The sequence below is a fragment of the Corvus hawaiiensis genome, chromosome 3 (genome assembly GCF_020740725.1).
Source record: "Corvus hawaiiensis isolate bCorHaw1 chromosome 3, bCorHaw1.pri.cur, whole genome shotgun sequence".
Taxonomy (NCBI): domain Eukaryota; kingdom Metazoa; phylum Chordata; class Aves; order Passeriformes; family Corvidae; genus Corvus; species Corvus hawaiiensis.
The window spans coordinates 30,631,338-30,655,267 of NC_063215.1; the positions used below are offsets into that span (position 1 = coordinate 30,631,338).

A 23,930-nucleotide genomic window follows, 5' to 3' on the forward strand; every position below is an offset into this window, starting at 1 on the left:
TGTGAGTCACCTCCAAGGCAGAAAATCTGTCACAATCTTACAATGTCCACTTACAAAGATTTTGCATTGAATTGACTCTCAGTGTTGAATTTGTTTGATTGTAATAATTCTTATTTGGGTTTTGCATATGATTATTTTTGCTCCTACATGAGTTTCCTTCCATTGCGGAATTTTATGCATTTTTCAGACTATATTTTCTAAAGCACTTCACAATTGTATTTAAATGTGGGGAAGTATGCTTCTTTTGATTCGTGTTTATGCGTTACATACAGAAAACAGTATTTTCGTTCTGTTATCAGGTGAATTTTTTTCTTTTCAACAGTTTTACACAATTTATAGTCAAAATAAAAGTTTGCTGGTGAAACTACAGGGTTTTTTACTAGTGTTTTATTTCTTCTACCACATAAAGGGTACTGCTGAGGACTATGCCCTAACTCTGTAAAAACTGACCTAATTCAAAAACTTTTGAAAACACCTTTCTTTGTTCCCAAGCCACCATTTGTGGAATCTCCTAGATTTGTTCCTCAAGAATGCAATTCTTTGCCCTTGCCTATTTTGGTGACTTCTTGTAGTAGTAATGTAGGAAATCATGTTTGCTTTGAGGAAGGTTTAACTACTGGGTTTTTTCAATAATTCCTTTTGGAGTATACATTATACCAGTGCTTTTTCCTTTACTGTTATCTTACAAGTTACATGCAAAATGCAGAGCTCCATGGATTGTGTTATTTCTCTCTGTTGTCTCATGGCAAACAAGTCAAGTGTTTGGAACATGACCAGACAGCTAAGGGCTAGGAAAAAAAATCAGTGCTTAACACAAGTGTACCAAAGTTTGTACTGGAAAATTTGGATGGCCAATAATGAAAAGAAAGGAAACATCACAGGATAGTTTCATTGTTATCTTGGAGAGAGAATAAACTTCAGAGAAGTAAAGTCAAACCACAAATAGTTTAATTTATACTGAGAGGAACAGAATATCCACATTGCACATTTTCCTCTAAAAACCAAGTATCTAAAAAAAAGGCAGCTTGGGCCATCTAATGGCTGCCTTCTGGCTTTTCTGGCTATCAATACTGAATGCAGCCATACATTAAAAAAAATTATTTATTTATTTTGGGTTTTGTAGTCTTTTATAGGAAAAGTACATACTTCTAGGACTTAAATTTTCCTTGACAGTGACTACTAGCCATTTATTTTAATGTCACATACAATGAGGTGACCTGAAATGGGCTTCATATGGAATTACAAATGCAACACAAACTAGAGTCGAAAATGAAGAGGTTATTCCACATGGGTTTGTCATGGCAACCCCATGATTGCACCTGTACAGATACTGGCAGCACAGGTGGTGCCAGGGGTGGCAGGTTTTCATAAGAACCTCCCACCAGGGTTTCTGTGATTGAATTGAAGAGCTGAAGGAGGTTTTGCATATTCTGTACAAGACACATGAACAATGGAGTGACTGTGCATGAAGGGTATGTGCTAGAATTTATTTTATAAGTATGAAAGAATAGCTACAGCTGCAGTAAATAAACTATCCTTCTTTATTTGATGGCTGAAGACATGTTATTTCACTGTACATCATACATAGGAATTAAGTAGGGGAGGAGGAAAAATCACAGAAACTCTTTATTAAACAAAACCAAAAATAAAAATAGACAAGCACCATTTATTCCCCCCAAAAGGAGAAGGAGCCAGAAGGCATCACCTGTGTATTTCTGTAAGCACCATTGTTCCAGTTTGTGTTGCTAAGTACTCCTTTTGGAAGAATTTACAATTTTCAGTAAGGTAAAAATACCTTACTGAAACCTTGGTTGAAAGGTTTGTCCATGCCCACATTTCTCCTTCACTCGTTATTTTGTCCTCAGCTGTCTGTGCAGGATGTAAATTGCTGCCAGCCAGCACACAGTGGCACTTGCGCTGCCCACTCAGGGCCCTTTCATGTTCTTTCCTGCTCTCTGTCCCGCCTGCATCCTGCAGGACGCTGGCTCGCAGTACCCGGGAGGGCCAGGAGGGCCGGGGGGACCAGGAACCCCAGGCTGCCCGGCCACCCCAGGGGGACCTCGGTCACCGTCACGGCCTTCCCTGCCGTAGCTGGCTTTGCCTGGTTCACCTGTAGAGTGGATGCAGGTCTAAACATTGGCTGCATACGACTTGCTTGGCATAATTAGCTTTACTGAACATCCTGTCCTTAAAAGCTGTATGAAGATGGTTTTTCACTGCTCTTAGGGTATTCCCAGGAAGGGTGCTGACTTACAGGGACAATTTTCCTCTACCAGAAACCCAATCTGCGATTATACAGCTACAGCAGCGAAATTTAAGTGCCAGTGCCCTCCAGTTGCACTGGTGCAGGTCTGCTGCTGTGTAAAGCTCTGCAGGGTGCTTGACTCAGCCAACCCTGCTGCCAGTACCTAGGGCAGGGAAGATGCTACTTGCTACCACAGGGTTTCATTAGCTCTCTGTAAAAAGACATACAAAGAATTTATTTTTATTTTCTACTCAGATGGTTGGGGAAATAGATGTATAGAATGGAACTGCTGAGCACTAAAATAGTTTGTTACTTCTAAATCTTCAACAAAGAAAGGATAACCAGTGATTTCAGGGAAGTCTCTTCCAGTGACAGATTTCTACAGAAAGCACCTCTGAGTTACAGAGACATCATCTGGATCAGTAAATATTAAACTTTTCCTTTTTCACAAAGAGAACAAATTTGACTAGTTTCTCTTGCTATATAAACACAGAAATGTGCTGTAGAAATACTGATGGAAATAACATGTTTATGTTCATTCCCTGGCCACTAGAGGCCAGCTGTGCTTCATCCATCAGGACGAATCTCCCCTGGAGCCATGTTATATAGCACTGCAATTAATCACCACCGAAATAAAACAATATCCGAAATTATAAGTGGAGATTTTGAAGACTGGTGTGCCTGCCAGTAAGATAATCTGGAGGTTATGGCCTTTTCTTGTTTATTTTTTTATATATAATTATATGTGTATATAATACATATAAAATACATATTAAAAGAGACAAATTTTATTCATGTTTGTGTAACTGCCCCCTTTTTTTAATGCTTGCTTTACATTTTTCCTAATCTTTTTACACTGAGGTATATGAGGTGGTAGCTTTTTGCTTTTTAGTTTTCAATTCTGATTTCTGACTGAATCACCAGAAGTAAAAATCATGAAGCACTGTAATTTGGGAGTTTATTGCTTAATGTACTCCTTTTATCTTTTCAAGGCAGCTTGAAGTATCAGTTCTGAGTAAATTTTTACTACATTTCTTCTTTATCCTCACCCTCTTATATTTACCTGGAAGACCTCTTGGTCCAGGATAACCTTTCAGTCCTCTGCCTGGCAATCCTCTCTCTCCTCTTTCTCCTGGTTCACCTAAAGCAAATTCATGAAACGTTAGTTACAGTCTGCCTGGAGTATCATTTTCAGGAAACTCGCTTTCAGAAGTGAACAGTTAATAAGAGAGAATTAAGCTGGCTGTATATATTCTTAGCATCTTTCAATGATGTCCTGACAAATATCCTTGTAAAATGTTTGGGATTTGATTGGGTTTTTTCACCCATTTGAGTCATACTCAGAAGCGGACAGGCTGGAGGGACACCTAGCGCTGGACAGTAAGCACCACATGAAATATATCACAGCCTATATAACAAGACTAAACCAAAGTCCCAGGACTTCAGGGTACTTGGGATACAGACCGAGGTTAGTCTGTATTAGATGACTTCTGCAAAACGATACAAGCTCAGCTAAGAAGTAAAAATTCTTGACTACTGTTCCTCAAGACAACCAGTGCAGAGGAGAAAAAAGGTGGCTGCACAGATGACAGTATTCTGTTGATATTCACATAAGACATTGTTTTACCTTCACAAAATAAATTTTTTCTCATATAATAATATCGTGGAGGCTTTCCTTTGGTGGATACCCAGTGTTTCATCAAGCCCATGTCTTGCTCCAAACCTGAATTACCTTAGTAAGAGGAAGGTTTTTTTCTTGCTTGGGTTGTAAAGTTCAAATTCTGTTCACTGTTCCTATATCATAACACTGTGTATATTCCTAATTGTGAATACCTTATGTTGTTTGGGGGTTTTTTTACCTTTTTTTCTTTTCATGCAAGTAAAAAGTCACAAATTTATGCCTAATAATATTTGAGTTAGCTTTATTTTATGCTTCTATACTGTCTTGGACTATGGTGAGGAAAGTTAGAATAGACTGCTGGGTTTCTGTCTTGCCTAGAAATGGCACAGCAGAAAACAAGGAAGCTGTGCAAGGGAACACAAGAGACAGTACAAAAGTCCAGGTTTTAATAAAAGATGCACACAGGGTACTCATCTCCATGCTCTGAACTACCTAGTCAACATGGAGATCCAGCCTGTCTTCATAAATACAGCTACTGCAAGCCCTAGTTCAGGTTACCCATGTGTACTTCTGTTTTTTCCAACTACCTAACACTGCAGAATAGTGTTTACTCCTGCTTACCCTAAAGGTCTCCCACTTTTTATTACTGTTTCTGAACAGAAATAGTCCTTCACTATCCCAGACTGCTCATTAATGTAACTAAATCTCCTTCCTTGAGGCACATCTTCTTGATTCTGTCATTGTTGCTGCTGCTAAAATCACTGTACCTTTGTATCTTCTGCTGTGCCTCATGGTTACACTTTGCTGTGTTTCTGTCTCCTATCCATTATGAACTTTTTTAAACCATTCACAGCATCTTCTTCCTGTTCCCTTTTTAAACATGTCCAAGTACCCTTTTCCCCTCACTCCAATCTCAGACAACTCTCCAAATGGGTGGTGAAAATCAGTTGATCCCTGTGACTTCTGTGGAACTCTGGTAAGTACCAGGGACTCAGAGTGAAGCACTGAGATTTTTCAGGTTGACTGCCACGTACCAGCCTGATAGCTCTTGCATGAGAGCATTCACCACTTCCGTTGTATCTGTAATGGTATTTCAAGATTTACTGTAAGGTAACTCGGAATTTGATGACACTTATGACACCAAACTAAGTATCTTGCTTATTTTTGGGGGGGGTTAATGCTCTGTTTATTTTTTTCTTTTAATATTAACACAGTGTACCCTGCTGTGTGTTGAATCAAATTTTGCATACCCCATAAATCACCTTCGTATTTCTGGTTTTTGTTTCTTCTGCAGATGACATTACATTGAATTTAAACAGTAACAAAGCTCCAGCAATGATGCTGTTAAGTTTTGGTTTTTGTGTATTCTATCTGTTCTCTCAAAGGTTTACCAAATTTTACTTTCAAATGAATCAAAAGTAAACACTCTACTCCAGCAACAGACCAGCTTTGTGCAGAAAGACAATTTTAAGTAAGACCTTCTTTTGAGAAAACAAATCAAAATCACTGCTGAATAGAAACAAATACATACATAGTTGTCGTAAGACTTTGCAGAAAATTCTACCCTGTAATCCTCTGGAGGAGAATAGAACCTCTCAGTCATGAACAGAAGAGATTAACTTAGATCAAAGATTTTGTGTAAAATGTAAGTCAATTTTATTAGGGATTTTTCCTTTCCAAAGAATCAATAGACTCTGGTACCTGGTGGAATGATGTTAAATGGCTCAAATATTATATGCAAATAAAAGGCAGATTATTATCAGTCCCTTTTAATGTGATAAACTGGGTGTGCTAGAAAAGTAGACTAGATTTTAGTGAAGGAATCTGACTGCTTACATCAGCTCTTGGGGCCACAAGTCTTGCAGAAGTGAGGTCAACAACCAGGCTGAATGGAGGAAAGAGAATCGCTGCTAGAGCCACATGTTCTTTTTGTCATCAAATGACTTCTACAATATGAGAAAGGACAGGCATCTGCCCTGAACTAGAAGTAAGCAGCTGAGTCAGAGTCCTAATATTGATTCTCATTCTCATGGACTTTGAGGTTTTGTGGGCTAAAAACCAGATTTCTAAAAAAGTGTTGCTAAAGCCAGGCCAATGTGCCCTTTAATCACTGTGGTAACTGACACAAGAGTTACAGCAAGCAGTTTACATTCCTAACTCGGGACTTTTTTGGACTTCACATGTGTACAGTCTACATCCACAAGCTGTAAACCAAGGAAGGGGGGTGGGAACAACAACAACAAACAAACAAAACCAAAAAACCAAAACTTAAACAGTCACCAAGTGAAAGCCAGTTGGAGAATTTCTTACCTTTAGGACCTTTACGACCAATCTCACCAGGGGGACCTTTAAGGCCAGGCAGGCCACGGGGGCCAAGCTGTCCTGGGAAACCATTTTCACCAGCAGGTCCTGGAGCACCTGGTGGCCCTGGTCGGCCAGGAAGACCTGGAGCACCAAATTCTGGCCTCCTAAGGCTGGCTGCCAGCTGAGCTAATTGTTCTGCAATGAGCAGAAGGACAGAGTTAAGGAGTAAGTGAACATGAATGAAGAGATCACTGAAGAAGAATGTATGCTCTTTGCTACAGGAACTGACTTACTGATTACGCTACAGCACCTTCCTTTTGTACATTGCTATTTACAAAGTTTATTACATATAAGGTATTATCTTAGAACATTCAGTGGCAAGCTGCATAGGTACACTGCAGAAAAAAATGCATTTTTTTCTGCAAAATAAATTTAATGTTCATAGGTTGAAATTATTCAAATGTATATAGTTTATTTGGAAATGCCTTTATAATTTTCTATGTCATTTAAATTTCAACCATTAGTAAGAAACTTACTCTTTTAAGAGGCAGTGATTTCATGAGTAAATAGCTCTCTTCTTTACTACATGTTAATCCTGTCAAGATCCATTTTTGCAAGAAGGGAAAAGTATGAGGTTAGTTATGTACACTGCCTGTTAAGTGCCAGTCTTCTTTTCAAAGGAAAGAACCCTCAAACCTGTGCTTATGAGTTCCGGTTTGATAAATAATTGAACATTTTATGTTGATCTTTTCTTAAGGTAATTCAGCAGAACCTTTGCTCTTAATCAGGCACAGGATCAGCTTGCCATTCCTCAGGACAATCTATGCTGGATATTCCCTTTTGCTCCTCCCCCTTGCAGGCCACTGCTCCAGCAGCATAAAAGCAGTCCTCTCTTTCCATAATGTTTCTGTTCTAGACTTCAAATACATCTTCCAAGCATGCTTTGGAAATAACTTTCACTGGATACAGCCACACACAACTCCATATGACATCTGCTTTAAAGTCTGCAGGACTTTGAAAGACTAGTTATTTTGTGTCGACAGCTGAGAAATACTAAGATGATGTGGGATGGGGTGCAGGGGGTTAGGATCTGAATTGAAATATGAATTATAGTCAGGAGATCTACAAGGAATAGCTCTCTGCAGGGAAAGCCTGAGGAGCTGAACTTCACTTACAGTTGTCTTTAAGACAACAAGGTTCCAAGGAGCCACTTGGATTGATTTATATTCCTATGTTTTTCTCTCTTTTTAGTAGACCAGCATGGACAATTATAGGAGTTTTCAAGAGGGGTGCAATGAAGACAGTCTAGATTTTCCCCATACCAATGTCTTCACTGTTAATTCTGATAGTTAGGAATAAATTCAAGCACCAAATCTGATTTCACTATAATCCTTCTCAATATTACTGTGTTGATGCCTTAGGTTTTAACTTTCATATTTTTCAAATCCTGTACTGCCCAGTGTGTAACTCTGAAGTTTCTTGTAGCCTGTTAACTTCTGCTCACTCGTGCTAGGTAGACATAACAAAGCCTCTCCGTGCCTGCTCTCCAAGGACACCCAGACCGTCCTAGGCCCAAAAAGTATAAACCAAAAGCCTCTGAAAGGGGGGCAAGCTGAGGGGAATTACATCATTAACTGAAGCTTTAATTGGAGAATTAACCCTGATATGCAAATGAACCAAACCTATAAAAGTCTGAAGAACTCGTGACCTGTTGTCCATCTTGGGGTCCATCTTGGCAATAGCTTCTGGCTCCCCAGGGTGTACCTTTGAAGGCCTTTCAAATAAATGCCTACCTTTATTCCCTTACTCCTGATAGTCTCTGTTTCTAGGTGGCCTCTTAAGGCATCAGTGTCTTTCAAGAGACCACTTTAAAAGGCCTTTTTACCCTGTTGAGCAGTATCAAGAACAGTGACACTACTGGAAATTTTTAAATCATGAGCAGCAATTTCATTCTTTAAACTCTTAACATCACAGAGGCATAATATTCCAAAAGGCAACTCAATAGCAAGTAGTGAAAAGTTTCTTTTGTGTTTACAGGGAAGCATACATTTCTCAACTCGGAAAATTCCGTGCACCCAACCATATTGGAAAAGCTTCAGATTTCGGTGTGTGTGTCAAGAAATCAGCAAATATAATTAGGGTTTTCAGTATCTCTCAACTGCTTTAATTTTAAGGTGTGTTATCTCCAGAAAGCCTCTCTCTGCATTCCTCTTCTTTTTATGCATTTTGCAGTTTGTTTGCTGCAATTTAATAGTGAGTACAAAAGGCTAAAAAGCTTTCAGTGAAGCTTGTACTTTTATGTATGCAAACACAGCAAGTGATTTGAATAAAAAATGCATGTATGTATACTCTGGTCTACGGCCTGCTTATCACTGCAGTAATGTGGAATCCACAGGTAGTTCAATAAGGCTACAAAATATATATAAAAAAGGGACTTCTTCAAACTGTGTTCACATTCATATGTGGAAAGATTTTCCACCAGGTTCCCTGCTGAGGCCATGCAATTTGTTCTGGGTAAGCATGCAGAAAATCTTGGTTGCCTCCACAGAAACAGATGATCCCAACTTAAATGCACAAGAAACATCAAATACTTTTTAACCCATTTACCTTGCATGACTCTCATGCAAACCTGCTTAATGTGGTGATCACTTGGTTCTTTGCCCTAGGATTAAAAAAAGAGTTTTAATAAAACAGTTGATGCCACATTTACATTTTATAAGTGTGCCTGGTACAAAAAAATGCTGGCCAGTTGTCACAGTTTAACCCCAGCTGGCAAAACACCACACAGCTGCTCACACCCTCAGCCTGCACCAGTGGGATGGGAGAAGGAAAAAAAGTTTAACAAATGGAAAGTAAGAAGAAGGAGAAGGAGGGGTTGGAAGAAGGGGAAGAAGAAGACAGTAAAATGCAAAAAAGACAATGATAATGCAAGTGATATAAATGAAAGCAGTTGCTCACCACTCCCACAAGTTTTCTCTGGTTACGTTGCTGAGCATGATGCCATAAGGTATGGGATAGCCCTTTGGTCAGTTAGGGTCACCTCTCCCGGCTGTGTCCCCTCCCAATTTTTTGTGCACCTCCAGCCTACTCGCTGATGGGGCAGTGTAAGGAGCAGAAGAGGCTTTGATTCTATGCAAACAGTGTTCATGAGTAACTGAAACATCACAGAATAGCTTGGGTTGGAAGGGACCTTTGAAACCATCTAGTTCCAACCCCCCTTCAACATGACCTTGAACCCTTCCAGGAACAGAGCATCCACAACTTCCCTGGGTGACCTATTAGCACCTCACCATTCTTGCAGAGAAGAATTTCTTCCTAATATCTAATCTAAATCTATGCTATTTCACTTTGAAGCCATTACCCTTTTTCCTGTTCCCATGACTCTGCTATAAAGATTGTTTTCGTCACAAATCCGAAACATAACCCCATACAAGCCACTATGAAGAAATTTAACTGTATCCCAATCAAAACCAATCCATGAGTCACTAAAAGGTGTTCCAGCTCCTGCCAGTGCAACTATTCCAGCTGATGTCAACCAGCAAACTCTGCGAGGGATGCTCCTTTGTATCAACCAGGGTTTGGTTTCATGCACACTACAGAAGTGGGGTGGGCATAAGAAAACAGAGCTGAATTGAAAGCTGGGGCCCCAAGGACATAGCTGTGTACAACCCAAGATTGCTCTGGTGTACACATGTGTCTGATGAGAGGCACACTGTACTTCAGACTACTGTGGCACTTCAGTTTGGCATGTGTACATGGAAAACAAGGAGTAGTGTGAGTGAGAGATAAAGGTTCAAAAGATACCAATTACATGGAAACAGTACTTACAGCTGGCCCTTCGCTGCCAGGCAGGCCTGGGGCACCCTGTTCCCCTGGCAATCCTCGCGGTCCAGGTGAGCCTCGTGGCCCTTCCATGCCCGGCAGTCCCCGACTTCCCTCAGGCCCACGGGAACCAGGGTCTCCAGGATTACCAATCTGACAATGAAAGAGAGGAATTCCAATGGACTGCTATACTAATGATAGACTCATTCTGACATACCAAAATGGTGATGGGAACTATTCACAAGTGCAAAGAAATGAGTGCTGAAATGCAGTTGTTGAACAGGGTTTTTTAAATAAGCAACTGGAGTCAGTAGTTGCATGATTTGTAAGAGGTCAGTATTCTTCACTCACAGGGGAGAAATGGAAAATTACTCTATTCTGTCAAAATAGGTAAATCAGAATCAATAGTGACATGCTCAAGATGGCTCTCTGCCCTTGTGAATGCCAACATGGAACATTTCTAGACATTAAGTGCTGCTTAAGGTATGAAAACTCCACCTCCCTTCGTGCTCCAAATGCCTTTCATGTCCTTCTGTAGAGAGTACCACAGTATGAGCTTCTACTGTGTAGCCCCAGGCTGTTTGGGAACACACATTTTTGCTTTGTTTACTCTGTCAGAGACAGAGCTAGTTCTAGTGCCGCTGCTTGAGTTTGCTGGCAGAGGAGAAGGAACATCCTCACACAAACTGACATTGACAAACTGCCTGAACAGATGCAGTGCCATGATTACACTCAGGGAAGGGGTAGAAAGAGCTATTCCTGACCTCTGGGGAATGAAAGGATTGATGTGACTATGTCAATATGTTCACTTAAGTACACTGAGTAAACAAAGCTATAGCTTCTACTCCAGTAGATTTACTAAGAGTTATTAAATATCATGCAGAGTGAGACCTATGCCAGCAGGCACCTCTGAATTATCGTATTTGGTTTGAGTAGCAATGTTCTCGTAGCAGGGGGTCTACGGGGGTGGCTGCCAAAACCTTTCCCCCATGTCCAGCAGATCCAACACCAGCCAGCTTCAAGACAGACCTGCTGGCCAATGCCAAGCCAATCAGTGAGGTTAGTAAAGCCTCTGGGACAACATATTTAAGGAGGAAAAATTATTGCCCAGAAAAAATTGCATCCAGAGAAGAGCAGGGTGAGAATATGTGAAAGGAACAGCTCTGCAGACACCGAGGTCAGTGCAGAAGGAGTGAGAGGAGGTGCTCCCCCATTGTTTTACTTCCCATTATCCTACTCTGACTCTGATAGGTAATAAATCTCTTTGTTTCCCCCAGTCTGTTTTGCCCGTGACCATAACTGGTGAGGGATCTCTCCCTGCCCTTATCTGGGCCCATGAGCTTTTTGTTACATTTTCTTTCCCCTGGCCAGCTGAGGAAGGGAGTGACAGTGTGGCTCTGGTGTACAGCTGGTGTCCAGTCAGGGTCAAACCACCACAGCTGCTTTCAATACAAGTTAATTTACTCCTATTAATCAACAGTAGTACTAAGAAATAAACCCTACATACTCACGGCTTCCCAAATCTACTGGGGGAAAAAAAAAGCCACACCCGCTGAAAGAGATGCTGACGAACAAATTACTCAGCTGTGGTATCAGCTAAATCCACAAGATGGAGCCATTTCGGCTCCAGCTGCGCTGCATCCCAGACAGCCCATTGCTCTCCCTACCAGAAGAAAACCCAAAGAACGTGCTTCGATGGATACATTAAGAAGACAAAATAATTGCTTTTATGGACTACACAACCGGGAAGCCATCATTCTTTTCTTCCCCAGCCTGGTGAGTTATCAGGTTCCCAGACAGATTACTCATTCCTGTGAAGGTACTCACTGGGATGGCAAGCCCTATAGGGTCTCATCAATAGAAGAGGATTTTAAAAATCGAGGTGGATAAAATTATGGATTTCTCTTCTACTCTATCTCTTCCTCATGTCCTTCATGTAGGATCCTCATCAGCAGTAAACACTCTTTAGCTTGCATTTGCTTAGCCCTGAAGTTACCCCGAACACAGAGAACACAAGCACAGGTTTTTTTGTTATGCTCAGCCTCAGTTCCCCATAGGCAGAACTGTTGGTATTTTAGTATCACAGCCCATACTGTCAGATGCTGTAACAATCCAACTCTTCAGTGATCTTGAAATAAAAGAAGGAGTTCAGCTCTCCAGTTATTTTTTTAGGTGACATACAAGATTCTGCTCCTTCCACATCAAAGTTATCATTTTGCAAATGAAAACAAAATAAAACAAAATAAAACAAAACAAAAAAAAATTAAATTAAAATAACATAAAAATAAAATAAATAAATACAAAAGAAAATAAAATAAATATAAAAGAAAATAAATATAAAATAAAAATAAAAACAAAAATAAAATAAAGGAATCTGAGCCATAAATACTTCTGGTTTCACAGACATCACAATCCTGCTGCCAGCTTTTTAACAGTGGCATGCAGCCACTGCACTGAGCCTCCTTTCTATCCAACACCTACTGTACAAAGGGTGCATTCATTTTCTTTAAAAAAAAACTTAGTTGGCCAGAAAACTGCTGCTGAATGATGCTTCTCTTTTATGGAGTTACAATTCAGGAAACTAATTCCTTTTCAAAGCTAATTCATTTTAATATTAACTGTATTCAAAATTTAAACAGAAAAAAATCTGTTAGAACACATTCAATTTAACTGCGATAAAGAGCTTAGCCTGTTATTTGCATTTTTCTTTCCTTAGATCAGAAAACCATCTATATGATCTATATGATCTCCTAGATCTCTGTATTTCCATAAAAATGCTATTCATTATACTTACAGCTCCCTTTGCTCCTGGTAATCCCATGTCACCCTAAAAATAAGACAAACTGTATTAGAAGAGAGTCTCCATTACCACTGACATTAAAAATGCAGTACATTTCACATGATTTTTTTTTCACTATAAAAAGAAATTTCATATATTTGGTTGATTTATGCAAAATTGCACCACAAATTAATTACAATTCCTTTGAAAATAAAACCTTTATTTTGAGTGGGTTTTGTACAATTCCTTTCTCAAAAACTTTTCTGTAAGGTGCAGATGAGAAAGCATGTTTGTTATAATTGTTTTTGTATTTCTTACGTTGGAATCAGACACATGACTCTAACCTCTCAAACACAGCTACACCCCAGGACAATCTTAGGCAGCAGATTTCTTGGAAAACTTTAGAGGATGCATTTTTTTAACCAGGATTTTCTAGTTTCCGACAAGTGACAGAACTATGGATTTCAGTGCTGTGTTAATACTGAAAAACTGCAACAGAAACCAGACAAGTGTCTACCTAAAGCTCTGTGAAGAAGCCAAATCCCATCACATTCCTATTTCCAGCAATCTTTCTCCTGGCTTGAACAATTCCAAAATCCCTCAATCACCTGACTGAGAATAGCAATCCCACTATTCAGGAATTTTTAGGCTTTCCTCTCAACTGGAAAAAAAAAACTTTCAAAATCTTGTAATCAGATGTGAAATAGATTAGTATGAAAACACTGAAGAAACTTAGAGAGATTTCTGTAAACTGCCCTCTCCCAGTTCTTAAATGTCGTGGTGAAATAACTAGTTTCCAGTCAAAGGCCTGTCTGTTAATGAATAGGTCATAATTGAAATAGAAATAACTGTTATCCATTTAAACCAGACTGACTGGCAGCACACTTAAACAACCCATAGTATTGCTTCCTGGGAATCTGTAGAGCGACTGTAATGCTCCGTTACTGGACATTTTTCTCACTAAGGCTTTCAGAATTGCAGCATGTAGGATAAAAACACTCACTTCCCACATATGACCCAGCTACCATTCTTTGAATAGGGAGCAGTTTACTTTCTTTAGAAAGATCAGTTCTGGCTTTGCTGGATGAAACCTCATGGGAGACACTGGACCAGTGGGTTTCTCTTTTGGCAGGGAAAAACATCCTCTTTTCCCAAGGGCACATGACCCAGGCATTACCCATGTCAATTTACAACATGCCATACTCCTGCAGCATATATATATGCAATATCACAGTGCCACAGCCTCTTCCCAGCCCATTTTTCCTCTCCCTAACAGCCAGTTGCAAATCATATTTCCAAAGAGAAAGTCAATACAAAATATTTCCTTTAAGTGCGAGTCATTAAGGATATTTATTAACTCTCCTGTTTCACTTGAGTTAAACTAATTGCTCATCCTCACTGCCTCAACCACCAAGAATTTGTGTCTGTGTATGCATATATATATATATTTATAAACAAACAGTCTCTATATGTATCTACCTATAAGTGTGTGTATATATATATATATATATACACATACATACATATATATATACACAAACACAGACACATCCCTTTCCTTCAAGGCAGTCTGTACTATATTGTACCCCTAACAGAACACATGTATTTCAGTGCTTTCCAAACAGCAGGAATAGGGTAACTAGGCAAATAGAACTGCTGTGCTCTGCAGTGGCTACAAAACTTAAATGTGCATTTCAGTGATGAAAACATAACACTTGAAGTATTCCAACAACATTTTATAGTTTTAATTTACAATAACAACATAATATCAGGTAAAGAAAAAAAGGCGCCTTACTAAGTCACCCTTTTCTCCTCCATCTCCTTCTGCTCCAGGTGCACCCTACATCAAAGAAAGACATACTGTCAGCCTTCAGATTTAGTCAGCATTATGTGGCATTTGGTACTGTGACTTTAAAGTCCCATAATCTCTATCATGACTTACTTGTTCACCCTTAGGTCCTGGTTCACCCACCGAACCCTAAAAGGTTAAAGATTTCAAAAAAAAAAAATATTTCAGAATTTCAAACTCTAGATTCTAAAGCACATTAAATGTTCTTTGATCCTAAATTTCACATTCATGCAAGAGACCTTTAAAGCTGCAAATTTTTAAGAATGACAATGAAAGCACTTAAGTCTTACCATGCAATTTATGTGACAGACTGAAGGAAAGTACTAGTTTGGAACATATAATCCATCACCACACTGGACGGTACAGATTCTGAGTGTCAAACAGAAAATGTCCCCTTTAAATGACAAATGCTTTTGCAGATGCTACTGGTCTGCTCTGAGAATTGGTTACAAGATACAAGTAAATAAATCCAGTAAGTGTATCACTTTTTCTAGCACTATTATATATTCCATATTGCTGAAGGCTATAGTAGCCCTGCTAATGAGGGATAAGCAGAGAGACATTCACAAGTACAGTCTCAATCTTGTCTTGTGTGCTGTTCAATTCTCAATGTCTTTTAGCAAACCTGTGTCAAAAGGCTTGTATCTTAGAGTTAATATGCCTTTTTCAAAAGAAATTAGATTATGTTTCATCTTAGAATCCTCTAACAAAACGTACCTGTGTGGACGGGCAGGAAATAAGGAGTAATAAATTAATGACCTAATTCATTTCAAACAGATGTAATTTTTCTCTATATCAAAATTATTAAATTTGTAGAACAGTTTATCATTTAGGACAATCTTTTTGTATTTGTATTCTGTTGGAAAACCAGTCACACCATCCTTTTAATATTCTTTGCAGTCTGCACATGTTCAAAGATATGCATTCCAAAAGAACTATAACTGTGCATGATATTTTTTTCTGTAAAACAGACAGACATGCAGCAGTTTCTCTCTCATTTCAGAGATCCATTTAATTCACATAAGATACAGACACATAGACTGGTGTGAGTTTTATGAAATTAATGAATTCTGACATGTTCTCATGTTCTTGAAGATGAAGAGCTAATAATAAATTATCCACAAAGATAAGCAGTATAAATCACAGAACTGTTTAACATTCCAACTTTGTCAACACTGAAACTATTTTGTTTGAAGTGTTCTCAACATTGTGCCTTGTTAAGGTTTCCCAGTTACACAAAAAAGATATTGGTTTCCAACCTAACATTGTTTTGGGGATTCTTTCTGCCCCCTTAATCTTGTTTAGAGCAATAAAACTGCCAATAGAGAAGGCTGACATAGAAGAATCGATTGCTTTTTGTGAGCCTTGGCCTGCAGTGTTTGCATTAGCAAATACAAAAATCGTAACTGAAACTATCTGAATCCACATTGACTCCAAAAATTTCAACGGAGGCACTAAGGCAAGATGTCAAACTATGAAAATACTCACTTTTCTTCACCTACTGCCTATCTATTTGCAAAAATGCTTCTCAAATCATACCCAAGAATTATTTGCAAAACTGCCTGTCAGCATCATCCAAAACTGTACCAGGGGCTACTTTAACCACTTAGCAGCATAAAGGATTGTGTTGCTGTGCCAGGGTCTGGCACTTGCCTTGGTGCTGTTTAACTTACTAAAATAGACAGAACCCAAGTGTATGAAACCAGTCCAAACTACATGAATCAGAAACACTCTAAGTGGTGAATGCTGGGGTTTGGGCATTATCCGTGTTGCGTAGGCATAACCACCCCGTAAGATTCACTGAAACGTAAGCCATTGCTCTTACATTGCTTTGTCCTGCTCTCTCTGCTAGACTATGTCAGGTGTGTGCCTGACGCACACAGCTCCTTGCCCAGACTAGTGGCAGTCTGGTTCAGGCTCCAAAGGAGGCAGAGGCCTAGGCTGTGACCTCCTCTTCCAACCTGAAAACCCACACAGGGACAGGGTGACGTGGTGAGGATTGGTCCATGTGGGCTTGGAAACAGGAACACTGATCCTGCAATTAACACATTATGTTATGCTTGTAACATTCAATCATTATTATACCCATAGAATTTTGACACCTCTCACTCTTACATATTACTTCAATAAAAACACTTCTGCTGGTATCTTTGGTGGTGATTCATTCTTTAAGTGGTCACCACCTGCATGTTGACAAGATGCCAACAGATAGTACACAATATTTATCAGCTTTGGGATCAAGAATAACTACTGATATATCAAATTCATGAATTCTACTGGCTTCTGGCTGCTATTTTCATCAACTCTTATCATGCAGATATAGCTACACAACAGAACTTTATAGGATCCCTGTGTACAAAATCATGAAGTTTTGAAACCAGAAATGGAAAAAAAGTTACTTCAGCCTAGAACTTACTCCTAGAAGGGGTTGTCCCAAAGACTAGGGTTAACAGGCTACAGAGACACCTATTTCCAACCTGACAAAACCAGGCCGTGCAAAACCAATACATTGTAAGACTGATGCAGTTGCAAAAGCTGAAGGGAAGAGGAAGGATAGAGCGGCACAATGCTCTCCAGGCTTGTGACTCGGAAGACATACTGCAGGTCAGCGCTGCTGGCAAGGCTGCAGCCATGCTAAGGCTGCCCCAGAAAATTCACTCCAACCTCTATGCAACTGGAAAAAATAATATAAATCAAGGATACAAGTGGAGAGCTAAAAAGCAATCACAGGATGACATAGTTCCTAGCATAGCTCTTTGGACTTTAAGGTTATTTGCACAGAGCAATAAACTGACCTCAGGTTTTCAAAAAAGGTCCAGGCACAAGTTACTGTCATCTGCCACTTAGATAATCAGAAACCTCCTGGATGTAGCCTGACTCTCTCTAGGTCCATTTACAGCATCTACATTCTACTTTTCATTCTACAGACCATTTAGATGACAAATAAGGAAAATCAGGCACCCTTGGAAGGAGGTTGTCAGCACTGCAACACGTTAGGTATTTTCCTTCACATTTGCTTCCTCAGTACCTTCAATCTCCCTCTTGAGGAGTCTAAAGTATGAATCATTACCAACCTAATAAAAAGAGACTGCTTTATGTCAATACTTACATTTGACTAGAAACATGTGTTCCTGATCTCAGCATTAAAAGAAAACCAAACAAACATGAAAAAATACCTCAGCAACATCAAAGACATAAAGCTTGCTTTTAAGTACCTGAATAGCTTTTTTTTTAAAAAGCTGCCAAAAACAACAGCAAGCCCTATCCAGACACCCTATATTGTACACTGGGAGCATACCAAGGGCAGGATTCCTCTGTTCAGCTAAGACATTCTACATCAGATATACCCATACCTGACTAACAGTCCAACAGTTCCCTGCTTGTCAGCAGGATGTAAGGGGCACTCCACAAGTGTAATTCATTTAATACTGAAGTGCCTCAAGTAAGAGAGATGAAACACAGTAGAGAACTTAATATTTTTATAACAAGTATGTCAGAAGTTTGGCAAGTGCATTCCATCCTTTGCAGCCTCCTATAGCCAAGAAACATCTCTGGCTTTATGTACTGTCTTCACTGACATTTATTGAGCAAAGCAAGGTATCTTCTGCAGTTATGTGAGGCCCCCAGGGCCCAATCCTTCCCTGTCAACAAAATACTGGAAGTACTTCTATCCTGTAATTCTGCATGTATGCATAGGTGTCACAATAGCTGCATTAGCATGTGCATTTCCATAGCAGGTCCTAAGACATGTAACAGGCATCACTTCTACTGTAGATGAGGGTGGAAGTTACAAAGCTGTATAGTGACCAGAGACCCAGACTGACCATTTCAGATCTGGCTGTGTCAATGATTTGCAGTATGATTGAGGTCTTCAAATGATTCAAACTTAAAAAACAAAAGAGTGTTTACACCAGTAATCTTATTTCAGTCCCTTAAGTGACACTGTCAAGACTTTTCCTGTCCACCCTTATGAGCTACAAGTGGTTAATGGGCACATAGAGCACCACTTTCAAGCAGTTAAAATATCTACATACAAAACAGACATTAATTCACGGAAAAACCGAAAACAGTGCTCAACTTATTGTGTTTACTCCTGACATCAAACTGCAGTCTGCATGTATGAGTGCATTTCTTACCCGGTCACCTTTACCACCAGGAAGGCCTGGAGGACCAGGGAGTCCAGGAAGTCCAATATTACCCTGGGGACCCTGTGAAAATAAATCATGGATGTAAACTTAGCCAACCAGGTTTAGAATGAACAACTAAGGGTCATACCCTGAAGCAGATGGGGCAGAACCTTATTCCCAGAACAGACTTAACTTGATAAAAGAGGATTATCTGATGCAAATAGGGCTGATCCAAACTACAGCACTTTAAACAGAATCTTATTATGAATTTATTGCTGACAATCACAACAGAAATAACTTACAGGGTTTTCTACCCTCCAGTCCCTCAACGACAGTCTGGTTCTCTTAAAAATACTTCCCAAGATCTTGCACTCTGCAATTTGCACATTCCTCTGGAACAGTAGGTTCTTTCAGCCAAGACCTCCCCAGCTATGCTTCTGACCGATACTGTGTAAATACTGCTGGAGCTCTGGTAAAAGATGGCATTCATAACGTACTCCATTCATTAGTTTCATGTAGCTGTTAGCAGAAAGCCAGTCTCTCACTGCTCCTGCTCCCAGGTACACGCAGCCCACACAGGAGTGTGCAACTCAGCTTTGCACATCATAGGATTTATGGGTTTATTGAGTAGAAGAAAAAGTCACACACATCTCCATGTAATTTAAAACAGCATTTTCTAATATTAGCACAGTCACAGAGGACTGAAAAAGAAACTGAACGACCACTCATTTAAATGTTATTTTCAGTTCCCTGCATGGATAAGTGAGTAAGTGTAGTTCCAAATGATACTAAAGCTCCTTGAAAGTAAACATGAGCACGGAATATGGAAATAAACTGCTTACCAATTTCCCTGGTAAACCTGGAGGACCTGCAGGACCTGTCTCCCCTCTGCTACCCTGGAAGCAGAAATAGAAGGACAACATTATTTCCTGAAATACATCCTGTGATCTGGGAATAAAGTATGATTTTTTTTCCTTAATATTAAGTCATTTACACTACTTAGCAGTTGGGTTTAATTGAAACTTCTTTTCCATAGTGCAAAAATACCATATGCATTAAAACCAGTGAAACTTTCTGAGTAAACATTTTTAGTTAACAATTGCATATAATCTTTATTTAGCATTAAATGATTCAAGTAACTCATTTTGCTGAGTGATTAAGCACAATGAAGTTCCCTTCGTGAGATCACACCTTAGAGTTACTTATCACAAACACATTCACTTCACTATGACAACTCTGGCACTCACACTTAACTTTAGGCTTTTGATTAGTTTCATCACCTGAACTCCTGTAATATTTAAAGCACCTGATCCCAAATGGACAAAGGTGAAAAGTGAATGCAGAAGTAATGCTTAATAAACTCATTCAGGTTTTAAAAAAGTCTAGACTGTTATAGGGAAGTGTAACTTTTAAAAATCCCCATTTATAATAGTGATAAGCATAAATATGTGCTTTACTGCATCTTTATGTCTTCACTCGGGACATGTTTATCCATCCAGATCATTGTATTCACATCAGTGTTACAACTCCATTTCTTAATGCAGCCATTTGTATACATAGCAGGGGTAAAGCTGACATTGAGCCAAACTTGCAAAGATTTTTGAACTAAAGTACCTTTCTCAAAAGATTTTGTCTTTTATGATTGAACTTTTCAGAACAGCTCAATAAGTTTTATAGCTTCACTCTCACATGTACAGACATATCCCTCGACAGATAAATTCAAACAGTGTCCCAACACAAGCCTAGGTCTCACTCGAGGAACTCCTCTTAATTTCACTGTGTGAATATGTAAGGACTATTTGCAATAAAAGAAAGATATAACATTTAAGATCATAAAATGTCAAGAATTGATGTTATTAGTTATGCAAGTTGATAAACTATCATACAGTAACATAGAATATTTTAGATAAAAGCAGATCTTAGCATTCTAGTGCTGTGTGCACTGGATAATTTTAAATATAGGATTTTTTTCATAAGAACAATATTGTGAAACGTTCTGGCATACCAAATAAAAGGAGATGGCAGACATGGCCTTTTACACTAGGTCATAAATCCAATGACAACTTCTCACACAAGCTTAGGAAAGCTAACTCTACAATCCAAGAAATAATTAGGTATCCTGGAGAGATCACAGAACCAAACATAAACAGACTTTTCCGTTCATTTCCTTCAGAATATCCTGTGGTGTTAAAATACCTATTACTTAAAAGCACTTTGCATAATTTCTAGAAGCTTTTTTATGCTGAAAAAAAAAAGAAAGAAAGAAAGGAAAAATGCCCCCCAACTCACCTTCATTTTACAACCCAGAAAATGCATTAAACTTATATTTAATCACAAAAATCTGAACTCCATCACCTGGAATACTACTACATTTCTGATTCAGGAAAGACGATGCCTAAATTATGATCAGCATTAGAAACTTGTCTTCTTGTATCATTGCCATAGCAGTCATTGCTGCATGAGATCAAACAAAAGCAGTATAACCTTCAGAGAGTTAAAATCATATAATAAACCTCTTAAGCACACCAAAAGTTCTACTGGTCATACAAAATCCAAGAAAAATCTTCAATTTTATTTCAAATGCAGAAAACATCTTTCGTCAAATGCACACCACAAGCACTTTGTCAAACACAATGCTTTTCTAAGGGGCTAAAAAAGGAGGTTAGTATACGGACGACTGGAATACAAACACATAGTGTTTCCTGTAAACGTTGGCATTTATGCCTGTAAGGACAGATTACTTCAAACGATGGGCCACCACTGCAAGATCTGCAGAGGTGTTTTAGCACGTAAGAGAAGAACTGGAACCCAAAGAATGAGGAATCCTGTTGGGCCCTGGTATAACTAGAAAGACTGTAATGCTTCCTCCAAGTTACATCTGACTGAAATGGCCTTAGGATAGGTTTTACAGTAAACTGGTTACTCATGCTTCTCTTCATAGTAAATGAAGAAAAAAGGCATTTTGAAACATCCTCATGTAAATATTTAAAATTCAACACAAGTCATTAGAAAAACCTAGAAGCACATACATTTTCCCCACATCTTATAGGAAGGCTTTTGTAATAACTGGTTCAGAGGTTGACATCTTTACTTGGTCAGATGAAATGTTCCTCTGTGCTGTAAGTCACTACAGGCAGTAATCAGAGCAGAAGGCAGCTTGGCCATGTCCTCAGCCCACCTTTCTTATACAGCAGCCCTCTGTATAACAGTGAATCGCTTCAGGCCACCTACAAACAAACAGGCATGCTGCACTGGTTTTAACAAAAAGACAACCAGAATTTGTATAGTTTTATATACTTTTGACACCCTTCAAAATCCATACTTTTCCTAGAGTTGAAAGGCTTAAGGAAGGAAAGTAGCCACTACAGAGTGAGCTGGGACAGACAGGCTTGCGCCCATGCTGGGGAACATCCCATGCCTCAAAGAAAAGGCACTTGCAGAATGGTAAGTTTGAAATGGTAGCACAGCAGTGCAAGTCTGAACACCACCAGGAGGCAGCCCTTCCACAGCTCCTGTGCTAGACTGTGGTTACAACAAAAATCTACCTTCCCTTTTCAAGGCATGATTGTTGGACTCCCAATACATTTAAATGAAGGTTTAATGTCTGTCTCACAGTTCTGTTAGATCTATATTCAGCCTTTGAATGTAACACATAAGAGAACCTTACAGGATTTACAGCAGACCTTCCTTTAGCTTTTCTGGGATCATTTTCACCCTCACTGAAATTTTGAAGACTTGATGCTTTTGTAGAATTCTCACAAAGAGTTACAGAATGCATTTGCATGCTAAGACAGTTTCACTGGGTTATTGATTTCCTGTTCATCAACTGAGTGGAACAATAATAAGAATGAGAATACACCCCAGGTAATTTGCATCTCACTTAGTTGCCCAGATAATTGAAACACTAATTAGGATCACTCGAGAGGTAATCCACAGCGTATATTGTAATAACTCTTTTCTACTTAAAAAATTTGTTTTAATAAAGTATGTCATAGCACTGCCATAGAGAATTAAATCTGTGCAGAATAAAGAAGAATAAACAAAGTACATTTTGGCTTTTTAAAAACTTCATATTCAAAGTCTTTTGCAAAATGTAACCCATTTATCAATTATATACTTGTGAGACTTAAACTTATCAAATTTTTGTGATGCAAAATCTCAGAGGAAATATTCATTTAAGTTTAAGGATTTATCCGCAGAAGCATCAACAGGACTCTTTGACCCTCAATACAGTACTGAAAAGCATCCAAGAATGTAAACTAATATTTGATAGAAGAGTAAATATACAAGTAACTTTCTCTGAGATTTTAAATGTACCTTTGCAACTTTGCCAGAGTAATAATTTAATTGTACTGCTCAGGATAATGGTAAGAGGTAGATGCAGCATGAAATCTTCCCTCCTCTTAATGATGCCATGCTTTGGGCACAAGCAGCAGCTCACTAGCTGTCATTCTCTTCAAAAGTGATACTGTGGCCAAGTCTAGAGGACAGAGACCTTTCATTCTGACTGTGTCTACAGCATTAGCTGAAGTCTAGGACAGCTTTGGTACACGAGCTCCATAACAAACCCATTTTTTACCCAGGTTACTGTCTACACTGCTTAGGAGAAGACAACATTGTGATATCTGCTGACATCCAGAGGTCTACCATGCCCAAAAGTAAAAGAAAGTTGTTGTTGGAGGTGAAGGGGTAAAAAAAGAGGTATCAGACAAGAATCTGGCCATGTCATTTAGGCGGACAGGACTGAATACTAGGAGAAGTGAAGAGGCTTGGAGCTTATCAAGTTTGCCTGGGATATGCAGTCTGCAAGCGTGAGAGGAAAAGTGCTACCCTGTACAAACCATGCTGCGGAATTGGGCAGAGTCAAAAAGTTTTGCGACCTTCATCTAGAGGCTTAGGTTTACTGGATGAAAAGTACCTGGCAAGATGGAAATGTACTTTGTCCTTTTGACTCTGCTATAAACTCTGTAGTGCTAACTAACCCCTTTAGCTGTACCTTAAATGTAAACTATGACACCACTTGTGGAACATGTCTGACATTATGTATAAGAAACATGTCCACTAATTCCTAAACATATCATATAAACTGAGACAAGGACATTCCATCCTACCACACTACCATTACCAACTACAGAAAGTGACCCATTATTTATTGCAGTAATGTAAAAAGAATATGATAGAAA

General features: G+C 39.1%; 1 protein-coding gene across 4 annotated transcripts in view; it reads right to left on the reverse strand.

Annotated features, from left to right (window-relative positions):
• Positions 1-1,518: 1,518 nt before the first annotated feature.
• COL9A1 (collagen type IX alpha 1 chain) overlaps positions 1,519-23,930 on the reverse strand; it is a 66,171-nt gene continuing 43,759 nt past the window's right edge. For 2 of the 4 annotated variants that reach the window (XM_048296725.1, XM_048296726.1), the window contains 10 exons: positions 19,590-19,643; positions 18,757-18,828; positions 14,714-14,749; positions 14,567-14,611; positions 12,787-12,819; positions 9,999-10,145; positions 8,778-8,832; positions 6,177-6,365; positions 3,309-3,386; positions 1,519-2,110 (listed from right to left, as the gene is read on the reverse strand). In XM_048296725.1, the coding sequence (XP_048152682.1) occupies positions 1,926-2,110; positions 3,309-3,386; positions 6,177-6,365; positions 8,778-8,832; positions 9,999-10,145; positions 12,787-12,819; positions 14,567-14,611; positions 14,714-14,749; positions 18,757-18,828; positions 19,590-19,643 (894 nt within the window). In that variant the 3' untranslated portion in view covers positions 1,519-1,925. The other 2 variants (XR_007202189.1, XM_048296728.1) reach the window with 2 other exon arrangements.